At 28.8% G+C, this 21,389-nt stretch overlaps 1 protein-coding gene across 1 annotated transcript in view; it reads right to left on the bottom strand.

Moving 5' to 3' along the window:
* LOC129963706 (uncharacterized) overlaps positions 1–20,316 on the bottom strand; it is a 42,767-nt gene extending 22,451 nt beyond the window's left edge. The window contains exon 1 of the mRNA XM_056078225.1: positions 20,217–20,316. Coding sequence (XP_055934200.1) covers positions 20,217–20,240 — 24 coding nt within the window. The 5' untranslated portion in view covers positions 20,241–20,316. The remainder of the gene's footprint in view (positions 1–20,216) is intronic.
* Positions 20,317–21,389: the final 1,073 nt, after the last annotated feature.

Here is a 21,389-nt window from a genome sequence, read left to right as displayed (position 1 = left end):
AATTGTTTCCTAGATGGAAAATCGTTCGCGTGCTTCCTGACGTGTGCATGGAAAAACAATTATCTTATTTCCGTAATTGTCAAATGGACTTCTGTTTTATGGGTTCAGTTCTTATGACAGGACGGAAATACGATGTGGGTCAGCTCTTTGAAAAAGCGCCTTGAAACTGGGTTGGAAGGAAAAAAAAAAAAAAAAAAAAAAAAAAAACCGATCGTAATTATCACTTTTTCCACCCATTTATTTTTTTCATAAGATATTTTATTTGTGGTGGTAGCTGAAAGGAAGACCATTAAATTTAAATGCGTGGCTTATAGGAGGGAATGTTTCAATTTTACTATCTCATAAAGTGTAAAAATATGTACTGTAATATTTTTGATAGAAAATTCTACGCAGAGATTTTGAAGAATACAAACGTTCTTAATCTCTCTGAGTAAAAACAAAACATATTAAAACAATTCTAAATTCTTAAGAAATAATATATGGTTGTATAACTTCAGTTTTTAGTTTAGTTATATTAACGTCCCGTTTTTAAAGCAACTCTACGACTATGGGACGGACCTCGTAATTTTGAACCGCGGTCAGACAAAGGGGACGACACCTGAGCTGGCTATATTTCTACACTGGCTATATTTCGACACAATTTCGAGCAAAATCCATTCAGAGGCAATTTGTGTGTCCGCCCGTTAAAATATAAGATAAAATGATAACTATAAAACGAAGAGGGATAGAAAGATACAATTCGAAACATAGATTTAACATTTATAGTGTAGATATCTGTCATATTTTGCGCCAAATTCATGCAATGTAAATACCGTCTGTTGTTTGTACTCTCAGAAACATGCCATTAACCACTTCTCTGGAATGAATCGCCAAAAAACTCGCCAAAGATCACATGATAGATTCTGTAAAAATCTAAAACCATGCTAAAGGTTAATTTTTCGTAGCTATTGTAAGCCAATGTTATGAAATGCGTCTATGGGATAACACCGTCACTAGAAAGTATGCGAAAAAGTTCTGGAGGGTCTTATAGCATATTTTGAAATCAATATGATTATTCAAATTAATCTAATTTTAACCTTTGGAAAAGATGCATATTATAATTTTATATTTGTGGTGAAATTTCTGAATTCATACAATGTAGCACCAAGAGTTTACAGCTGTATGTATTCAGGAGACAGACGATCAGTTAACTTTCTTGAAGTAATTAAAAGGCAATAGTGCATTTCATAAAGTAGCATGATAAGTCTTATTAGTGAGGACAATATGGAACTGGATAGGCAGACATTTTGAGGAACAGGGTAAGGCAATTATGGAGATTTACAGTCATTTTTCTTATATATCCTTTTTATTTCTACTCGAACGTAAAAAATATCTGTTTCTCCGGAATTTGCATGCTACTAGAAGGGGCAAATTAGAATCTGACACTCGAATACTTATTAACCATTTCTATATTCTTATTCCTGAAGATTGATTTCAAGTACAAAGTGAATTTCACAGCATGTCATAATTATAGTGGTATATAAGTTGATAAGTAACTCCAAAATTACTGTATTTGTTCCAATAAATTGTTCCATATAGTTTAGGCTTTGTTGACAAAGAAAGTAATTAGCTCCGGGAATAAGCCTTGTAGATATAAAAGTGTTGCTTGTAAGAAGCTTACCATTTGTTCTAAGTACTATGTAATATACGAAATCAAATATAATAGAATACAAAAACGATTTACAGAAAAAAAATTAAATAGCAAAAGCCTAATCATGGTGTGAAATGAAGTCTTAAATTATAGATAAATAACATCTCTCATGATTAAAATATTACGGCGAACATATAAAAGCAATTTTATCTCAGAATTTGGAAAATTTGTTAACATAATAAATAGATAAAAGCAATTTCATATATATCTCTCATATTACAATATTTTTTTCTCTGAAAATACTTTCAAAATGTTATTTCGAAAAACTATTCAGTTTTCAGCAAATCTTCCTTACAGTCAGTTTGTATAAATTTCAACAGAATAACTAATTTATGGTTACAAGTTTTAATGGCAACAAAGTATTAAAAAAATTCTTGAAAGAAAACCCTTTAGAAAATGAATAAACTTTTCATTGCATACAAAATAATTCATACCAATCCATAACATCTATTTTTCAAAACTGTTTTTACATTTTATCGAGAGACATAAATTATTAATTATATTTTTTTAACTATGGCGATGTGAAGCGATGCTGAAAAATTTTTATGTGCCAAAAATATTCAGTTTGTTTTTTAAATCGGTGGAAAATAATATGGCAAAAACCTAAGAAAAAAATTGTGTTTTGCTTTCGAATCTAACATCGAAAAAAAATCTAGAACACATCAGTTCTTGCCATCTTTGATAACGAAAAAGAAATCATGTAGTATGAAGCCAGCAGAAAGATGGAGCAATAGATTGTTAATCCCTGTTATTATAAATCCGCACGACACTCTTTGTGTAGGGTAATTACTGTTTCATTGTGTCTTTTGCATATTCTTTTAAGGATTATTCTTTTTGTACATCTTTCGAAATATGTTATTTAAGACTCTTCGTAATCATAAAGCAGCCTTTTCTTGTATTCTTGTGATAAAAAAATGGATAAAGTATTTTTTAAATATGTTAGTTTTATTTGTTTAACATGCAGTTTTGTGAGATATAATTATTAAATGCAAGAAAAATATATTATATATAAGATGCTATTTTCTTCTTCTTTTTTGAAAATATAGACAAATTTCCATAATTTTCACATTCATTTTAAATTTTCAAGAAGCCTTTTCACTATTTTTTAAAAAGTTATCTGAAAAAGAAAAATTTTCTGACTTATCATTAAAACTTTTTAAACTGTTTAAAACTGTTACTTTATTGTGAAACTGATAAACTAACTGAACGTAAAGTAATGAACAAAAAAAAAAAAAAAGCAAGCTTTTAAATGATTGTTTTTATGATTTAAAAGAAAATATTTTTCCAGAATTTTTTAATGTGTTAATTTGAGAAATTATTAGTTCAAAAATGGCACTAAAACAGCTGTAATTGCTAAACTTTGTTTTTCAACTATTTTATACTTTTTATGATTTAATAAAAAAATGGAAATATTCTAGCAAAAAGCACAAACAGCAATGGTAAAAATCACAAAGTAAAAAGTCACAGTTAAAAAAAAAATTCTAAAATTAAGTGTGATTCTTTTAAAAAATTTTTATAGCTTTATACAGGTTTTCTTAACTTCTCTGTTATTGTTATTTTAAACAATGTATTATTTCAAAAAAAAAAAAAATGAAGATTTTACAAATCTTTTTTGAAAAGTCATATAATCTAAAAATTTCTTTAATTTTTATTATGTAAGCTATTAAATGCATAATACTGCTTACATTTCGTAAATTGACTAAAGATTTTAAGCATTTATAAACAAATGACTATAATGATGACGCCCATAATGATATACCTTATGCAAACAATATTACTATAGATTTCATAATATAAATGAAATCCCTAGCCTTGCATTCCTAAAAAAAGAATGTCATGTTCAAATAATTTATTTTCATTTTGTACTGTCCTTGAACCATTATATGCATATATGCCATCTCAACAGTAAGTTGATACAATTTACAATAATTTTGTACCAAATAAATTTTGGCTATCTAATAAGCTTTTTATCTTAAATGTTTTTATTCGTCAAAAGTAATAAAAAAAAGAAAGTCATCTGAAATAAATGCCGAAACGTAAACATTTATTGTCATATTCTATTTATTTCACTTAACAAGCGAATCAAATCATAGTCATGGTTCGACAATTTTGAAGAACAATCTCAATTAGAAAACAAATTAAGCACTTTTAGGTTCTTCTTGCATTATAAGGATATGGATCATTATTAATATGAAAATCTGGCTCAGTTCTTAGAAGTAACTTTTCAGAGAGATCCTGAGTAAAAAATGTAATTGCATTTATGTTATTTGTTTCTTTGTAGGTCAAGCGCATTTAGTCCATTTAATAATATGTTGCTACAAAGAAAACAAAATGCAGACCATTAGCATTTCAGATCATTCAAATGTTTTGAATAAAATTGCTTTCGACATTGGAATAAACAAAAACACAACATGTGGACAAAACTGCTTTTCCTTATCTGGCCATGGTTCAAAATTGTGAGGTTTATCCTCAGTAGTTCTTGTGTATTCAAAAAGGAACATTAGCCCAACAAATTAATTTGAATATTTATTCTAAAATATGAATGAGAATATATTCTAAAAATATTTGAAAGATAGATATGTCTTGTAGTATGAAATGGCTGCAGTTCGAAATTTTGTTATTTAGGAAAAACATTATATGTGGATTAACCACTTAAGTGTTTTATTTTTTTTACTATCTAATAAGGTGACACCTTCTATTTTGGGAATATTTTCTTATTTTGATTCAAATGGAAATCCATTGAATACTTGACCTAACTATGTATTCGAAGTAATTTTAATATTGAATTATATTCGTTATGAATGGTTTATTTTTTTGCTTACAGCTGTCAAAATTCGCTAAATTGATGCACGTATGGCACTCGGACAAAACAGTTAAGGGGTTAACTGCTGACTATATCATTTCATCTGGCCCTGGTTAAAAATTACAATGTTCATATTCAGTAAAACTTGTGCATTCAAGATGGGATGTTAATCCGGTAAATCAATTTATTTAGTTATTTTAAAGTATTATGTGAATTGTTTATAAGATATATAAATAATAACGTTCATTGTCAAATATTCAATAAGAATTCATAGTAACTAACCATTAGTCAAATATATATGTGTTGTTTATATAAATTTAAGAACATCAGGAAAGTTAAGGTCGTGCTATCAGGAAAGAATTGCAGTATACAAATTTTGAAATACAACTTTTTTCGAAAAATCAAGCAGGTAAAGTTCAAATTCTATATTTCTCAAAATTTAATTATTCCAACATGTACAAATAATTCAGTTTTATATAATTAACAGCAAGTTCTTATCCATAGTTAAAAATCCTGAATCCGAAGTTCATTAAATGGCGGTTTATTTCAGATAGGGCAACTGCCAGTAATCAATCTGTTATTTTAAAAGAATTGTAGTACTAATTATAGAAATACTATAGTCTGAGCTCTAGTGAAAAGTCGTATTTGTATGATTTAAATTCATATCTCGCATTATTTCTTTTGATGTAATGCAATAATTGATAAAGATTTAGCATTAAATCTTATCGTACAAAAATAGCTATATCTGAACATATGTTCAGATTTTTTCCCATTTTATGTACGCATCTAATTAATTGTATGCATATTTGGCCTGTATGATTCACTATGAAAAGTGGATTGATCAATGGTAATGTTATTTTATAATAAAATACTGAAAATATAAAACTTTTGAAAAATCCTTTGCATAGTATAAAATTGCATTTTTTTATTAAAAAAATCTGTAAATAGAGATTTTTTATATCAAAAGGAGTACAGTTTTACAACTGATAAAAAGATCAATATTTTAAGTGACAAAAAGAAGGGAACATCGTTAAGAAAGGAATCCTATTACAATTACTTGAAGCAAACATTCTTGAAAGCAATTGATTATAAGACATTTCTTAAAAGTTTCAGAGCAAAATATTTGATACAGTTTCTTAGATTTACCACTTTTATCGTCAAATGTTCTCTAGAATTGAAAAAGACAAGAAAACTTATGATGTATAATGGTTAAATTCATTCATTATTTTGTATTTTATGATATGAAAGAAGGCCATTACAGTGAAATTTTAAAAATTAAATTTGTTTTGACTATTTATGATGATTAAATGTTGAAAGAAAGTTTAATTTTCATAAACATAAAATAAAATGATCTTATTAGGTTTTTCCAAGTAGTAAATAGCAAATAAGGAACATCTAACATCGATAGATGATTTATTTTCACCAAAAACACTATTTGTTCATATATCGACTTACAGGAAGTTATAAAACTTCGCCCGCTTGTCATTCGCTGGAATCGGCAATGAATAGAAATGTCATCATTTGAGTGTGGTTCAGTGGTTATGCTATCGGTTACCGCTGATAACAATGGATGTTCCTTGAAATAGTGGAATTCGATGTGTTGAATGTGTAACGCTTTCTTATTTTTTGCCTCGTAAATTCTCAAAGTCGTTCCTTGAGATGAAACATGTTTGTTTGTAAACCACTGCTATTCTATGATGATGTTGAAAAACATTTTTCCCTTCAGAATAAGGAGCATTGAATCGTCTATTTTATTGCATTCTTTCTTTTAGAGAAAAAAAAAAAAAAGTGCGTAGAGAAGGTTCTTTCGGTTGCTGATTCATAAATAGGATTTTTCGCGTAATTTACTTAGGTTTATTTTTCTAAGTACAGTGTATGGCATTGCAAAGTGTAGAAATGTCATCCAATTACAAGCAGTTCTTCAGTGAATTGATTATCAAAGCTTTCTAGCAGCATTAAAAGAATGCCTGCCTAAACGAATTTTTAACATTTCCCGTTTAGCAATAGCGAATTCTGTTTCACTAGTCGATAAAAATTTCAACTTTCATTAATTTGATAAAGATCTTATGAAGAATAAGATAGCAATCTTTGTTAAACAACAAATTCATTCGTAATATTTGTTATTATTATCAAACGATATTAATCGCCGGAGATAAAATTCAATCAGTTGGAGTTTTTCTTTAAGATTAAATATCAAAATGGCTGATTTTGTACATTGTATTACATTAAGAATTCTGAAAAAAGAAGCTAAGAAGCTTTTATATCTGAACGAATCCACTGGTTGTTAGTATACATAATATCATTTTTCAACCAAAGTCACTGCTGAATTTTTTTTTATTAATTGCTGTTAAATATCAAAGTAATTGACACTTCAAATTATAATGGGGGCCGCGGTGGCCTGGTGGTAAGGTCTCGGCTTCGGAACCGGAGGGTTTCAGGTTCGTGACCCAATTCCACCGAAGAACCGTCGTGTAAGGGGGTCAGTTGCACGTTAAATTCGTCATGACCAAACGTCCTCCCGCTGGTGTGGTGTGGTGTGGAGAGGGGGGTGCCAGCTCAGGTGTCGTCCTCGTCATCTGACCGCGGTTCAAAATTACGAGGTCCGTCCCAAAATAGCCCTAGTGTTGCTTCAAACGGGACGTTAATATAAGCAATCCAAACCAAATCAAATTATAATGACAAATAAAAAATGAACCTTTTCCATTTCGGACACTTACATATCTACCAATATGCTATTAAATTAATTTTGATTTCAACTTTACATTCCTTTTTCTGTTCTATATTTAGTTGTAGAAGGAAGTCATTAGTAATTTTTTAAAATTATGGATATTTTTGAAGATATAGTAATAAATACTGAGTTTCTATCACAAGAGTTTATTGCTATACATAATAATAATAAATGTATTATTAGTTAATTAATAAGTTAGCACTTTGAATTCTTTTAACCCAATCTATAATGAGTATTTAATCAAGAAAAAAAAAGTAATTATTTTTTCGAATTCAACTCATCAAAAATTAGCAGCTGTGCGGCGAAATATTCCGGAAATACCAGGGAAAGGACTATTGTTTCCCAACGGATTCTAAAACACTCCGCTCTTTTGCGCATGCGTTAGGATGGATTTAATTCGACAAAATAGGGGTGAGAGGAATAATGAAAGGAAGAGATGTTTACATTTAACAATGAAGTTAATTCCGGAAATACGCACATTCTTCCGCGTCTCGCCCCTTTAGTGAGAAAGGAATTGTCGAAATGTTGTCGTCTGCGGATAGTGAAACGAACAGTACAAAAATTAACATGGCATATTTAGACTACATAAGCAGCTTCTGAACATCCAATCTATATATTGAGATATATTCTGCATATAATGAATATTCAGATATAATCTGCATATTCAGATGACTTGTTAAAAACTCGGAAAAGGATTTAGTAAAATGCATGAAATCAAAGAAATTTAATGAAATATTTAGAATTAGAGCGATATTTTGAATTCAAATAATTTGATTTATCAACATGAAGATTTTTACCAGAAGCTTTCTTTATTGTTTATTATATCAACAATAAAATTATCATGCATGGTTCTATTTAGATTGGTATCTAGAATTTGAGGATTTTTCATAAAGATGGTTATAATATTAATATTAATTATAATAATTACTATTACATAAACTAAATTCTATCCTAGAAATAATCTCTTTGAATTAATATATGTTATTCTCCAAAATTGTTTACATTCTTTTCTGCGAACTATAATAATGCTACCATATTCAAATTATATTGCTTCGAGGTATATACACAAAAACTTGACTATTTGTTGTCTCTACTTATTTTCATGGAGAATCATATTCAAAGCTAATCAAAACGCTATTGAATTTATTTTCCATTTTGATATCTTTGTAAAAATTTGATTTTTATTATATTAGAACAGACACTGGAAAGGAAATGAATATAATTTTTTTCCCTACTTTTTCTTCAAAATTACTATTATTAAAATGTATTGAAATGGGATGATGGTACAAAAAAAGCCCAATAATGGTGGTTCAGTTCTTTTATCCTCTTACTTTAGAAAACACGAATAATAGGCAGACATTTCTAAAAAAGAAAACTATTTTGGTCTTTGATAGCAAAAAAGCTAAAATTCAATTTACTTCAAAATAATAAAATATAGAGAAATAGAAATGATATATTCCAAACCGTTATTGAAATTATTTTCTTCTGGAACAAATAGAAATTGCTTTTCTCTTATTTGCTAGAAAAGATGTATTTGCAGAATAAAATATTTATTTTGTTGATATGATTTTAGCAAATGCAGTAAGCGTGTTTTTGCACGCAAGAGCTCTTCATATACAAATATTCATAAAATTAATTTGTATTGCTTTTGTTTAATACAGTTGTATTAATGTTTCATTTTGGTGCAACTTGAAGATGAGCCTCGTACTTTTCGACTGCAATCAAATGGCGATTTCAGCACTGAAGTGTCTCTGTCATTTTCATATTTCACAGCACAATAGCAAGTGGGCATTTAATCCTTGATATTAGATTTAATGTGTATCAGATGCAGTTATGCTGCCGATCTCTTGAAAGAATCGAGTTTCGGAGCTGTAGCCATTTGGTATGGAAACCGAGACCATATTACCAAGTTGTTTCGTCCTTTAACTGCTTTGATAAAATTATGATAAAATTTTAATTATTTTGAATTTGAGTACTCACTAAAAGGCTGTAAATAATTAAGATTTCGATGATTCAAATCCTTTGAAACTTGCTATTTCATTAGAATTTGGTTTACGTTAACCTGGTGTCACTACCGCAGTCTTGAAACCGGAATTGTCACGGGTTCGGTTCCTGATTTCCCGGAATATTTGTCATGTATTCTATTGCGAGTTAAATCAGTTTGAACTTGATGCCCACCAACATACAGCGTGGTGTGAAAATTTGAAGAGAGAGTATCAACTCAGATGTTATCCTCATCATTTAGGTTCGACTGAAAATTGAGATTCATTTTAACCCTCCAGCTGCTTATTTCGTCATTTCCTCGGATTGGCAATCAGTCTATTTTCTATTGCATCCCGCTTTTTTCGGAGTTTAGAGTGTTTATTTTTACGATTACAGATTTTAATAGTATCAATTCACTTTGTTTGAAAAACATTTGAGATTATTTGAAAACAATGCATCTAAATAGGGATTTTAAAAAAATACGCAGTCAGAGAATTAAAATTGTATAAATTGAATGTAGAAAGAACACTAATCTAATTGAAATGCTCTTCTTCAACATTAATTTCTTAAAAATTTATTTTTCAGTAACAAAAGATATTACATAATATATTCGCAATTGAAATTCTGTTTGAAGTTTCGGTAGACAAATTAAAATCTTATTTGAAAGAAAATAAGGAATATTTTGAAACTGGTTTAAAAAATGTTTTCTCTGAATTATGGAAAAAAAATAATTTATTCAATCATACAAGTTTATTTCAGGAATATTAATCATCGATCCAGATATTATAGGATTTAAATGAAATGGGTATAAATTATTTAATTGTCAAAAATTTTTTTAGCTCCGATTGCCATAAAATTGAAATGAAGATTTTGGAATGGCTATGTATTATATATTCAAAAGAAATGACGTGAGAAAAACAGAAGAAAAAAATCGAAAATAAAATTAATAAAAATTTAAAAGCTGTAAAGCTAAAAATTTGAATTATGAAATATTCATGCTAAAAGTCTTATTATTTTGTTGATCTGAGAATTTCATAATAAGATATTTATAACCCCCAATACTTAAAGACACTTATGGAAACTTACATGGCAAAAAAATTAAAGATTGTACATGAATTAAAAAGGAACAATACGTAATATCAAGTAGTATAGTAGAACATATATATATACACGGAGAATTTAGATGCACAGTATTTCAAAAATAAAATGCCCTTTTTCTTAAATATTATCTCTTAAAGCAAGACTTATGTTTTGCTTAAGACCTGGGTAATCAAGAACATGCAAGGTTGATACTCACCAACTTTTATACTGCCTCGTAGGAAAAGACAAATTAAGTTAGCTAAAATCAAGATGGATTGTTTGCTGGCTCCATTACAACGGAAAAAAGAGTGACCCGTAATAATATTAGCGTAAGCAAAAGCAATAAAGTGGTGCTTATTTAAGCATTATGGGGTTCAAAACAAGAGGATATAATTACGTGAATTGGGAACCAACTATAAATAACACATTTTGAGATACAGTTGTTTTCGCAATTTTATAGCTGTACTTTTCGAAAATTACTTATTGTATTACTAATAATCTTATTGCAAAGATTTTCAATTTTATATAGTTAATTTTATATATTAATTTGCACTCGCAAATAATATATATATATATATATATATATATGTGTGTGTGTGTGTGTGTGTGTGTAATGATATTTTAATTCTAATTTCAATTTAATTAATTTCCAAGATTTTATCTTAATTTAGCCCATAGTAACTTCATTCTAAAATATTCTCTTATTTCGTGATCCAATTCTACTTTCTCTACTTAATTAATTCAAGAGTAGCTTTGTAAATTGCTGAATCGGCTAAAAGCCTAACTTCCCCACACTCCGCGTGAAGAGACAAAATATCGCTGACGAGACACATTCTTTTTTAAAAGATCCTCATGTTTCCCCTACCTCTTCGGCGCGTGTAACGAAAATCCCTATCGAAATCTTAATAATATATTAAGATTTCGATAGGGATTAGAAGGCACTAAGAAGAAATGTTTTCCTATCGATTTCTATGGTTATATAAGACCAGGGATAAAATGTCCAAGAGCTTTTTCCTCATTCCTTTTCTGTGTCGTTCTGTGTGCTCATCGCTTGTACATATGCTTGCTTCTTCAAAATGAAATAAAACGACATCACGAAATCAAAAGTAACTTCACTATCTTCAAACTGCATTCTGCTTGACATAAAATAATGCTTACACACACACACACACACACATATATAATATAATGGTAGTTGATTCCTGTTCCGTAGTTATATCTAATTCATCTTATATTTTTTTAATTATTTCAGAAGTTTGGAAGCAAATTTTTTTAAAAGTAAAACTAAACTACTTTGAAACTATAAGACTACTTTCTTAAACTATAAGAAAATGGGTGGGAAGATAACTATTTACTTGCCATTTTCTATTTGATTTAACAGTTGGTTTTAGTTATGCATATCATTTAAGTTTCTTATCCAAATATTATTTCAATATAATTGGTGTGCAAGAAAAAATGGGTGGGAAGATAGCTATTTATTTACCATTTTCTGTTTCATTTAACATTTGGGTTTAATTATGAATATCACTTCAGTTTTCTCCAAATATTACTTCAATATAGTTAGTTGTCGTGCCAAAAGAATTCTTAAATTCTTTTGCTAACATTCGAACTTCATTTAATAGTAAAATAATCAATTTTGGGTTTATAGAAGGAAAAAAATTCTGTATATTCTTATAGAGGAAATTCAGATAAATTATTCTCTCCCAACCTTTATGTGTTTACAACTTTTCTCGGCAACTATTATGTGTTATGCATAATTTGTGTATTATTTCTCGCTTAATTTTGAAGTAAATTGTGTTATAATAGAAGTTCAAGTTAGGCAAATGTCACTTCTTATAAAGATTAAACAAAGATAAGACAATCCCAAAATCTTGCATCAAGTAAAAAGAATATATGGGGAAAGTATGTTAACTTTAAGGTCAAATACATATTTTACAACAGCTTCTTCACATTTCATTTATTTAATCTTAAAAACCTTTTTGCAGCGCAAATTTCTTTAATACATTTTATATAAGCAAACGATGTATTAAGAAGTGATTCAATTTTAAGGCCTTTTATTCCTAAGTTGTTCAACTAAGAAATTCGATCATTACTTGAAGGAAGTGAGTGACAAAAAAATATTTTATTCTTCTTTTTAAAGAAAACTTACTTTTTTAAAAGTTGACATTTCCTTCATAAGACGATAAAAAATGTTCTTTCACTAGATTAACAATGAAAATTTGGTTCTGCGCAAGCTTTTTTAAAATGTAATTTTATAGGAGGAACAAAAGGTTAGTAGAAAGCCAAGAATAGCTGCTTTATGTTGCTAGGCAACGGACATTTGCTGTTGTACAGATCAAGTTACTTGACTTTAAGCTAACTTGCTCCTAAGTAACTAGGTAAACTCTAAAAAGAAAAAATGCTCGAGGAATTGACAGAAAGGATTTGTTAGCTAAACTAAGATTTCTAGTTTCTGTCTTATTATCTTTTTGATTCCAATCGTCAAACATAACCTTTTTCTATAAAGAGGATTTCCCAAAGCATTTTTTTCGTTAGATTTTGCAATGTTAACTCTGCAGTGTTTGGTTACAAGAGATTCAAATAAAGTTTTGAAACAAGTATATTTGAAAATGACGCCGGACATTTATCTTTTCTCTGTTGAAGAATTGTACAAATAGAATTTCTCGAATGTTTTCTTTGTTTCTAAATCAACTAAGTAAATGCTTTAAGATTAGTAAACATTTAATTGAAAATTATAAGAAAATGAAACTGAGAATTCCTATTCAGATACTCAATAAAAAAACTTTGTTGTAATTTTCAGAAATTTTCGAATAGAAAAGTTTCTAATAGAATTGAGAAAGAGTTTTCGATACAATGAGATCATTTACAGTTAAAAGTAAGCACATTTTTTAAAAAGAAATTGCACTGTAGTTCTTAGAAAAGTTTTAAAAAAATAACATTTTTTAAGAAAAATATTTAAAAAAATTGTTTTTGTTTGTTGTTTTTTAGAAATTGAAAAGTTTTGAATAGAAATAACGAAGAGTTTTCGATACAATGAGATCCTTTACAATCAAAAGTAAGTACATTTTTTTAGAAAAAGTTTTGAAGAAAATTCACCTTAATTTTTAAAAAAGTTTTTAAAAAATAAAATTGTTAAGAAAATTTTTGTAAAGAAATTGTTTTTATTAATGTTGTTTTAAATCAAAATATTGCTTAATCATTTAAATAAAAAATATTTACTTGAATTTTGAAGACAAAAAAAATTTTGCAATTGTCTGGTTTGAAATAATTTGTATTTCTTTTCAAATGATGTTTTTATTGGAAAATTTTATGCTTATTTTTCTTTTTAAAACGTTAAACACGAAATGAAATAAACTACGGCATGAGATATGGCCAATTCCCTTTCAGGTACATTAATTTTTTGTCGAAACCAGTTATAATACTTCTTATATGCTATTTCAAATTTCTATAAACATTTTTAAGTGGAATTTGAGACTTGGTAATTTTTTCATGGTTAAGACAAACAGGTAAACTAAAGTTTCAAGTAGTATTCAGAATACGAGAGCTTCATTTTTTTTATTGTGATAAGAAATAGAATTTTGGGATGTTTAGAAGATATTGTTATGAATTTCATATTTTTTGATAAACAGGTGCAATAAATTATCTAAAGAGTTTACATTATTGAAGGGTTTCTTTTATTCTATTTTAGTTTGGTTGCTTTATGTACACAAATGTAGACTTCAGGTAGATAATATATCATGCTCACATAAAAAAAATAGATTGTCAGGATTCTTTAAAAGCAGTTTTCCTAAGAATTCGTAATGTATCATCCAAACCGGGTTAACAATTTGATGATTTGAGGTGAGTGTCACGGAGGGCTTGAACTCAAAGTTCTTAGCCTCCGACATAACAGATGAATAGAGTAATGGCATGGCAATGAGAGTTTTTAGTAAACAGTTATCGGGTTAAATATACGCTTTATACATCATCCACTCACTTATTCTAAATGAATGCAAACCTCATGGGACAGGTCTTCGATAAAATGTGGTTTCGAATTTGTGATTTTTAGGGCCTGATATTGAAATTTTACCACCTGGTGATTGAGAACTTACATCTATTTGTAAATAATATCCATTTTAGTAAATGGATTATCGCTGTTGGATGCACTGGATGGGTGGCTGCGAATGTGAAATATGTCTTTCAGAATGATTTTTTTTAGTTGATAGCTTTTCTACATACACTATTGTTTTCATAAAAAAAACTTAGGAAATTAAGAAAGTCTAATAACATTAAGCCAGGTACAATCTAATGCTTGTGGTCCTAACCTCCCCTTCAAGCCAAAGGAAGAGGTATTTGTTCTCGAAAACTTTTATCAGGCACAAGGAGCACGTACGTTGGCGAATCTTTCATGGAATTGGATCCCAGTCGAATAAGTATCGGAGCCTCTATCAAAGTTCCCCTACAGCTATTAAGTTATTACAGATTATTTTTCTGTGAAGAACAACCGGAAAAGAGTTAGGGCTTTCCTTTCTTTTTCTGTACGAGAATTATTTTATGAGAGAGATTAGAAATAACTTTTGCAACATAACTTCAAGCATTTGAAGATTTTGAATATCTTTTTCATGCCACTCAAAAGGACTGGCTATATATATAATATATATATATATAATATAGATTCATGTACTTGAAATACCTCATATGTCAAAGGCAGAGATCTGACTATTCTGACTTAGTAATTTTCAAATTTTCTCTGATGTAGTTAATGAAATCTGACCATTTTCCTACATTATTATGTTTTTCCCTAATATGATTTTAGTTTATTTTAAATTGGATGTTCGATGCAACGAAACTTTCTTGTTTATTCAATAATAAATATACTCCTGTATTATGAACCGCTCGCCGTTGTTAAGAAAAAAACCTATCAGCATGCAGTCTGGAATATGAGTGAATACGACTGAGGCACCAGAAAGGGTGCTCTCTCCGAAACCTTCTTGCATCTTATTTCTCTCCTCACCCTACATACTATTGTGGATCTTGGATAAGACAGCGATTTGGTTTAGTTTAGTTATATTAACGTCCCGTTTTAAAGCAACACTAGGGCTATTTTGGGACGGACCTCGGAATTTTGAACCGCGGTCAGATGACGAGGACGACACCTAAGCTGGCACCTCCCTCTCCACACCACATCACACCAGCGGGAGGACATTTGGTCGTGATGGATTAAACGTGCAACAGACTCCCTTACACGACGGTTCTACGGTGGAACCGGGTCACGAACCGGCCCCTGGATAAGACAGCAAAAACGGCAGACAATAATTACAAAATATAGATCTTTGATTTGAATTTAGCTTTTTTACTAATTCTGGCTGCGAATATTTTTGTATACAATTTTTTTCTCACCATTTAAAAACAAAATTTATTACGGAACTACTTTAACTAACTGTATTCACAGAATCGCATAATAAAATAATCACATCACATAATAACTCATTGCGATTATGAATTATTTCGTTTCTATGCATGCGGAAGTATCAACCAATAGAAAGTCAGTCCTTTGATAGATTTGCTTTAAAATTTGATTTAAAAAGTCTACATTTTAGATGCTAAACCTGTGTAAAATATTTTATCTATCTAGCTCTTTACGTTTATAATTATCGTGTTCACGTGACTTGAAACAGATATACTTTCTATGAATGGATTTATTTCACGATTTAACAAATATCTACGAATGTATTCCAGAGTCCATATACCAAATTTCATCCATCCAGCTCAAAGCCCTTTTAAGTTATCGTGTTCATAGACGGACAGACAGACCCACACATAATCCCAAAAAAAGTGTTTTTCATACTGAGAGAGGTATAAAGGAATCTGAAAATAATGCCTTTTTTTAACGATTGCAGAATTTTCTTTTTGTATATTTACGTGTACGAGAAAATGAAATATATAATATGACAAATGCGAACATTCTTCATTGCAGGAGATCTTTTTTTTGTTATAATTAGTTTCAAAAGAAAAAGAACAAAATTTAAGCTTATGTGAAAAACAAATTTTACGTAATTCTTTTTAAAAACTGCTATATTTAGATGTTTATGTTTCAAAGAATGCAGGATATATTGACCAGAGCTTCATACCCCTGGCGCAGCCTTTTTTAATTATCGTCGAACATTTTTCTGAAAACTTAAAACTCTTTTTGAGAAATTTCCTGGTCGGATGTCAACAAACTGTCCAACAGAACGTGTTTCTCATATTGAAAATAGCTACATAAGATAAAAGAAGTTTCACTATTTTTTTAATTTTTCTTTTATTTCAGAATATAAGTTCTTCCTTTGAAGAATTTTCCAACACGTACTATTCTATTTCGAAAGTTTAATATTTGTAGTTTTAATCAACATCTAATGCTAATAGAATTATTTTTCTCTAAGAAGACAAGACATATTAATAATTCCGTAGATTTGAGGGTGTGTTTTTTTCTGTGTGTATTTACGTATGGAAATTCAAAAGGAAAGTTTTAGAGCTATATAGTAAACAGGTGAACTTGAATAATTTTTATTGTAAACATTTGAAACAAAAAGTAAAAAGAGTTGAAAGCTTAATTTAATTTAATTAGATTTCCTTCCCGTTTTGAATTTCACAGCCAGATGCATCCAGTCGCTATCCAAATTTTATCTTACTGGCAGTTTTTACCAAAACCGAGCTTTAATCTTATTTTCTGCTGGGTTCCGGTTCATGTGGATATTTCGGGTAATGAAAGGGCAGATTTTACAGCAAAATCTGCATCAATATTTCTGCCACAGACACTCCCATATTGTGACGCTAAAAGGTCATTTGTTTGTCGAATTTTTACTACTTATCTAGAATCATGGGATCTGCAGATCCACAACAAACTACGTTTAATAAAACCCACAATTGGTTTGTGACCTGTCCATTTTATACGAGAGGTTGATGTCAAATTGACTCGCCCGCGTATAGAACATCCTCGCTTTACTCATCTTCAGTGAAAGGGTACCACTTGTAATATTGCTTTTAGTGTTAAACATATTTTAATTGAATGTCCCAATTTTAATGTTCATCGTCGTAATTTTTTCTACTCGTCTTCTTTTAAACTACAAGACCTGGTGGGTGAAACATACCATCTAAATATTTTTAAATGTTTACAAACAATTGGCTTTTATACTTGTATTTAGTACTTTTTGACTTATGTTCATATTTGACTTTTTACATTGCTTACTTGTAACGTTTTTATTGCATCAGTGTTTCATTTAAATTTATTAACATTTTTGCACTTTTATGTTGATACCGTTTGAGTTTGTCTTATATGTGTTTTTATTGTCTGCTATATTTTCTTGCCATTTGCTTGGAGCAGCATGGCCAAACATGGCTTTTGCGCCAGAAAACCCGAGACAACCAATCTTCCCGTTTTGAAACAGTATAAGGATTATTTTGGCATATATCTTATAACTTTGAACAATGACCACATGGCATGAAAGACATTTGAGGGAGGTATCCCTTTTCCAAACTCATTGTCACATTGGGGGGAGGAAATGTTTGATTTTCAGAGGATTTATAAGTATCAGGCCTATATATGCAGTAAATATTTCATGAATTTGGGTCTGGGACTGGCCCCTTAAGTATAGAATTTACCACGTGGACACCGGATCCTACATTAAGAATGAAGGAGTTTTCATTTTGAAACTTCGTGAAAGTTGGTTTTTTATTCTTATTTATTTTTTCTTGTATATTTCTATCTTTAAGAATTTTGAGAAATAATCTTGTTCAAAACAGAATTATTTAAAAGAATTATTACAAAAAAAAAAAAAACTGTTGGGAGACAATACATTTTTATTGAATGCTTACATTCTTACATGGTGTATTTTTTTATTTTCATGTATACAAAGCAAGTTTCAAATCCGTATTGTAATTGTCAAAAATTATAACACAAAAATATGATGAATTTCCTTTTTAATTTAATTTTTTTTTGTAATCAAATTCATGACTTCATTTATTGACTGACTGCAAAATTATGAGAAAATTTTTAGTTATAATATTTACTTATCTGGGAAAATAGTTCAACAATTATCTTTGGAAATTATTTCTAGTAAACTTCTAAATACAAAATCAATCAATTATAATCAATCAATGGAAAACATTATTTTAGAAGATTTTTATAAATGTGAATAAAAATAATTACAACGCTCTAAATAAAGTAATTTTTAAATATACATAAAAATACAGAATTTTATATAAAATTATGCAAACAAATAACTCCTTTTTGTCGAATGATATTAATAAATAACAATTCTATTGATTTCCTATAAATATGTTAAAATAGTTAAAAGATTAAACTTATTAATGATGCTACTGCTTCTATTTCCAGAATGCAATTGTTTCCTTGTTAAAGATGGATTATCTACAGTTTTATTTTTTTTTCCTAATAAAAATTTTATTGATATTACTATGTGGTATATTTTATATTCAGGCTATAAACGCTGTTTTATCTAAAATTTAATCTGAATTAAAAATTGAATGTACAAATATCTGAAAAAAGTTATGTTCTCCAAACAATAATTTTTATACAATATTGCTAAATGTATTTCAAAATTTTTAAAAATTATTATTATATATTTTTAATTTTTGCGATATTTATATATTATAAAAATGAAAAAATATAGATAATTTTGACAGTTGTTAAAAAACATTTTTTTTTCTGGCATAATATTTAGTTACACATAATACAAATATTATGGTCTGAGAATGTATTTTAAAATGATATTCACTAAATTTCATATTCAAACAATCTAAAATTACGCATCTATAATATATATATAATATAATGAGGATAAAAATGTGAATATTGTTTTAAAACACAAAAAAGGCAAATGTTTCCAACTTTGTTGACATGAAATCGATGAATTATTTAAATAAAAAATTTTACAAAATTCTTGTAAACGACAGTAAATAAATAAATATGGGGCCACATATACGTAAATTTTCTGGAATTCAAGTTGCAAAAATACTGAATCAAATTCAGAAGTGATTTTCCTGTTGTTGATTCTTGTTTAGATACAGTACGTATTGCGACAAAATTGGAGAAAATATTAACCTTCATATAATAATTAAAAAAATTATAAATGTAAGTGTTTAATATCAGAATTTGTTGATTAAAAAATAAAATTATTATTTTCTGTTATTTTACGTCAGGAATTATCTTCTTACCGTTTTATTAAAATTATTTTAAGAGTTTTAACAAAAATAGGAAACGACTCAGCAAAAATCTGCGAATAATGCCTTTCCTTACATTACATCCATTTTTTTTTTTTACTTCAAAAACAACAATTTTATCCATAATTTAGAAAATTTCATATATATAAAATAACAGAATTCTTTTCCGAATGTGTTGTTGAATTTTCTCTTCTATTAATATTATATAGAAAATAAAATTAACACTACTAAAATTTTAATTTAAATAAAAAAATTAATCATGACATAAACTTTAAATGCCAAATATTTAAAACCCTATAATTAAGATTTTTTTTTTTACTTTATTGTTAAGAAGACTAAACTGACACTAAAAATATTTTCTATGTGTGTTTTTGAATTTACGAATGAGAACATTGTTTGATTTCTTTTTAAAATTTAATAATAATAAACCGTTGATCTAAGAAGAAATAAAAGTTGAGATATATTATTAATAATACCTTCAATATTTTCAGTCGGAACACTCGTTATTCTACGAAAGAAATGAAAGATAAAATATAAAAAAATTGAAGTTTTTGAATACTTTCCCTTTTAAAAACTTTCAATTAAAAAAAATTAATAATTTTTTGAAAAAAATAACCGCAAAAGATTCCACATAAAAAAATATCTCTATAAGATATTTTTACCAATAACTTCAAAAGAATAAATTTCATGCTCAACTGTTTGATGTGTAAGACTAAAAATAAAAGGTGTCTTACCAGGAGTAACACAGCGCAGCTCATGTTAATCCAAAGTCGGCGAGCTGTAGTGTTGGCTCGCGTCTCTGCCGCTAACTTTTTATGCCCGTTTGTCTTTTTGACCAATCCCTAAATCATAACTCTTCGAGACAAGCCAACCGTGAATTCCACTTTTCTCGAATATCGTGCGAAGAAAATTCACAAAGCAGGGTTGCCACATTTGGATATTCATCGCGTATTCAAAAAAATCAGTAATCAGCATTGAATTTTGTACTTTCTCGTGTACGAAAAATATGTAAAGAAAGTTTTGTAACCGAAAAAAAATTTTTGACCTCGAGATGCTGTTGAATCCGATATTTGGAACCTTGAATTCGAAACTCAATTTTTAAGAGTTATGTCGGTATGTATGCAAGGTATGTTAAGATTTGTTTTTAAAAAAAACAAACACTTTTATTAAATGCAACAAAATAATATTTTTTATTTTGATAAATTTCCATTTTTTAGTTTGAAATTTATAAATCTTTACTTTAAATATTTATGAATCTCAGGGATCCATTTTTTTTTCTCAAATTCGCGTCTAAATGGCACCATACATACAGATTTTTTTTTTTTTGTCTTGTGACTATTTAAGCTAAATTTTTGCGCAGTAGCTTCTGGGGGTAAAGACCCCTGAGCACCCGAGGGCAGAAGTCAAACTTCTAGCTCAAGTGAACATAGCACACACACACTCGCTTGCACAACCCCTTTTTACAGGGGGCTCCATCACGCACCTCACAGAGAGAACACAAGGAAGAGAACAACCATGTCCGAACCTGGACTCGAAACCGGAACGCCTATATCGCGGGGAGGAAGCGCTACCCCTAGGCCAGGACACCAGCGTACATACGGAATCAAAATTAAATATAAATTAAATTATTCGATTACATTAAAAAAATAAAACTCACATCGAAATATTTTTATAAATCTACTAAGTCAGGAAAAGAACGGTACATCAATTACAAAAAATTAACTTATGAAGAAATTAATAGAATTAATAGAAGAACTAGCTTAATAGAATAATTAGCAAATAATTAATAGAATAGCTGGCAAAAATTAATAGAAATACCTACTTTACTTACACGCACAAACTTTTCGACAGTTTTGAAGAACTGTATGGAAAAAGTGGATTGTATTAATAATAATTTTTAGTATGCG

The sequence above is a fragment of the Argiope bruennichi genome, chromosome 3 (genome assembly GCF_947563725.1).
Source record: "Argiope bruennichi chromosome 3, qqArgBrue1.1, whole genome shotgun sequence".
Lineage (NCBI taxonomy): Eukaryota > Metazoa > Arthropoda > Arachnida > Araneae > Araneidae > Argiope > Argiope bruennichi.
The sequence above is the reverse complement of the archived record's forward strand: the minus strand, read 5'-3'. Positions and strand labels throughout refer to the sequence as shown.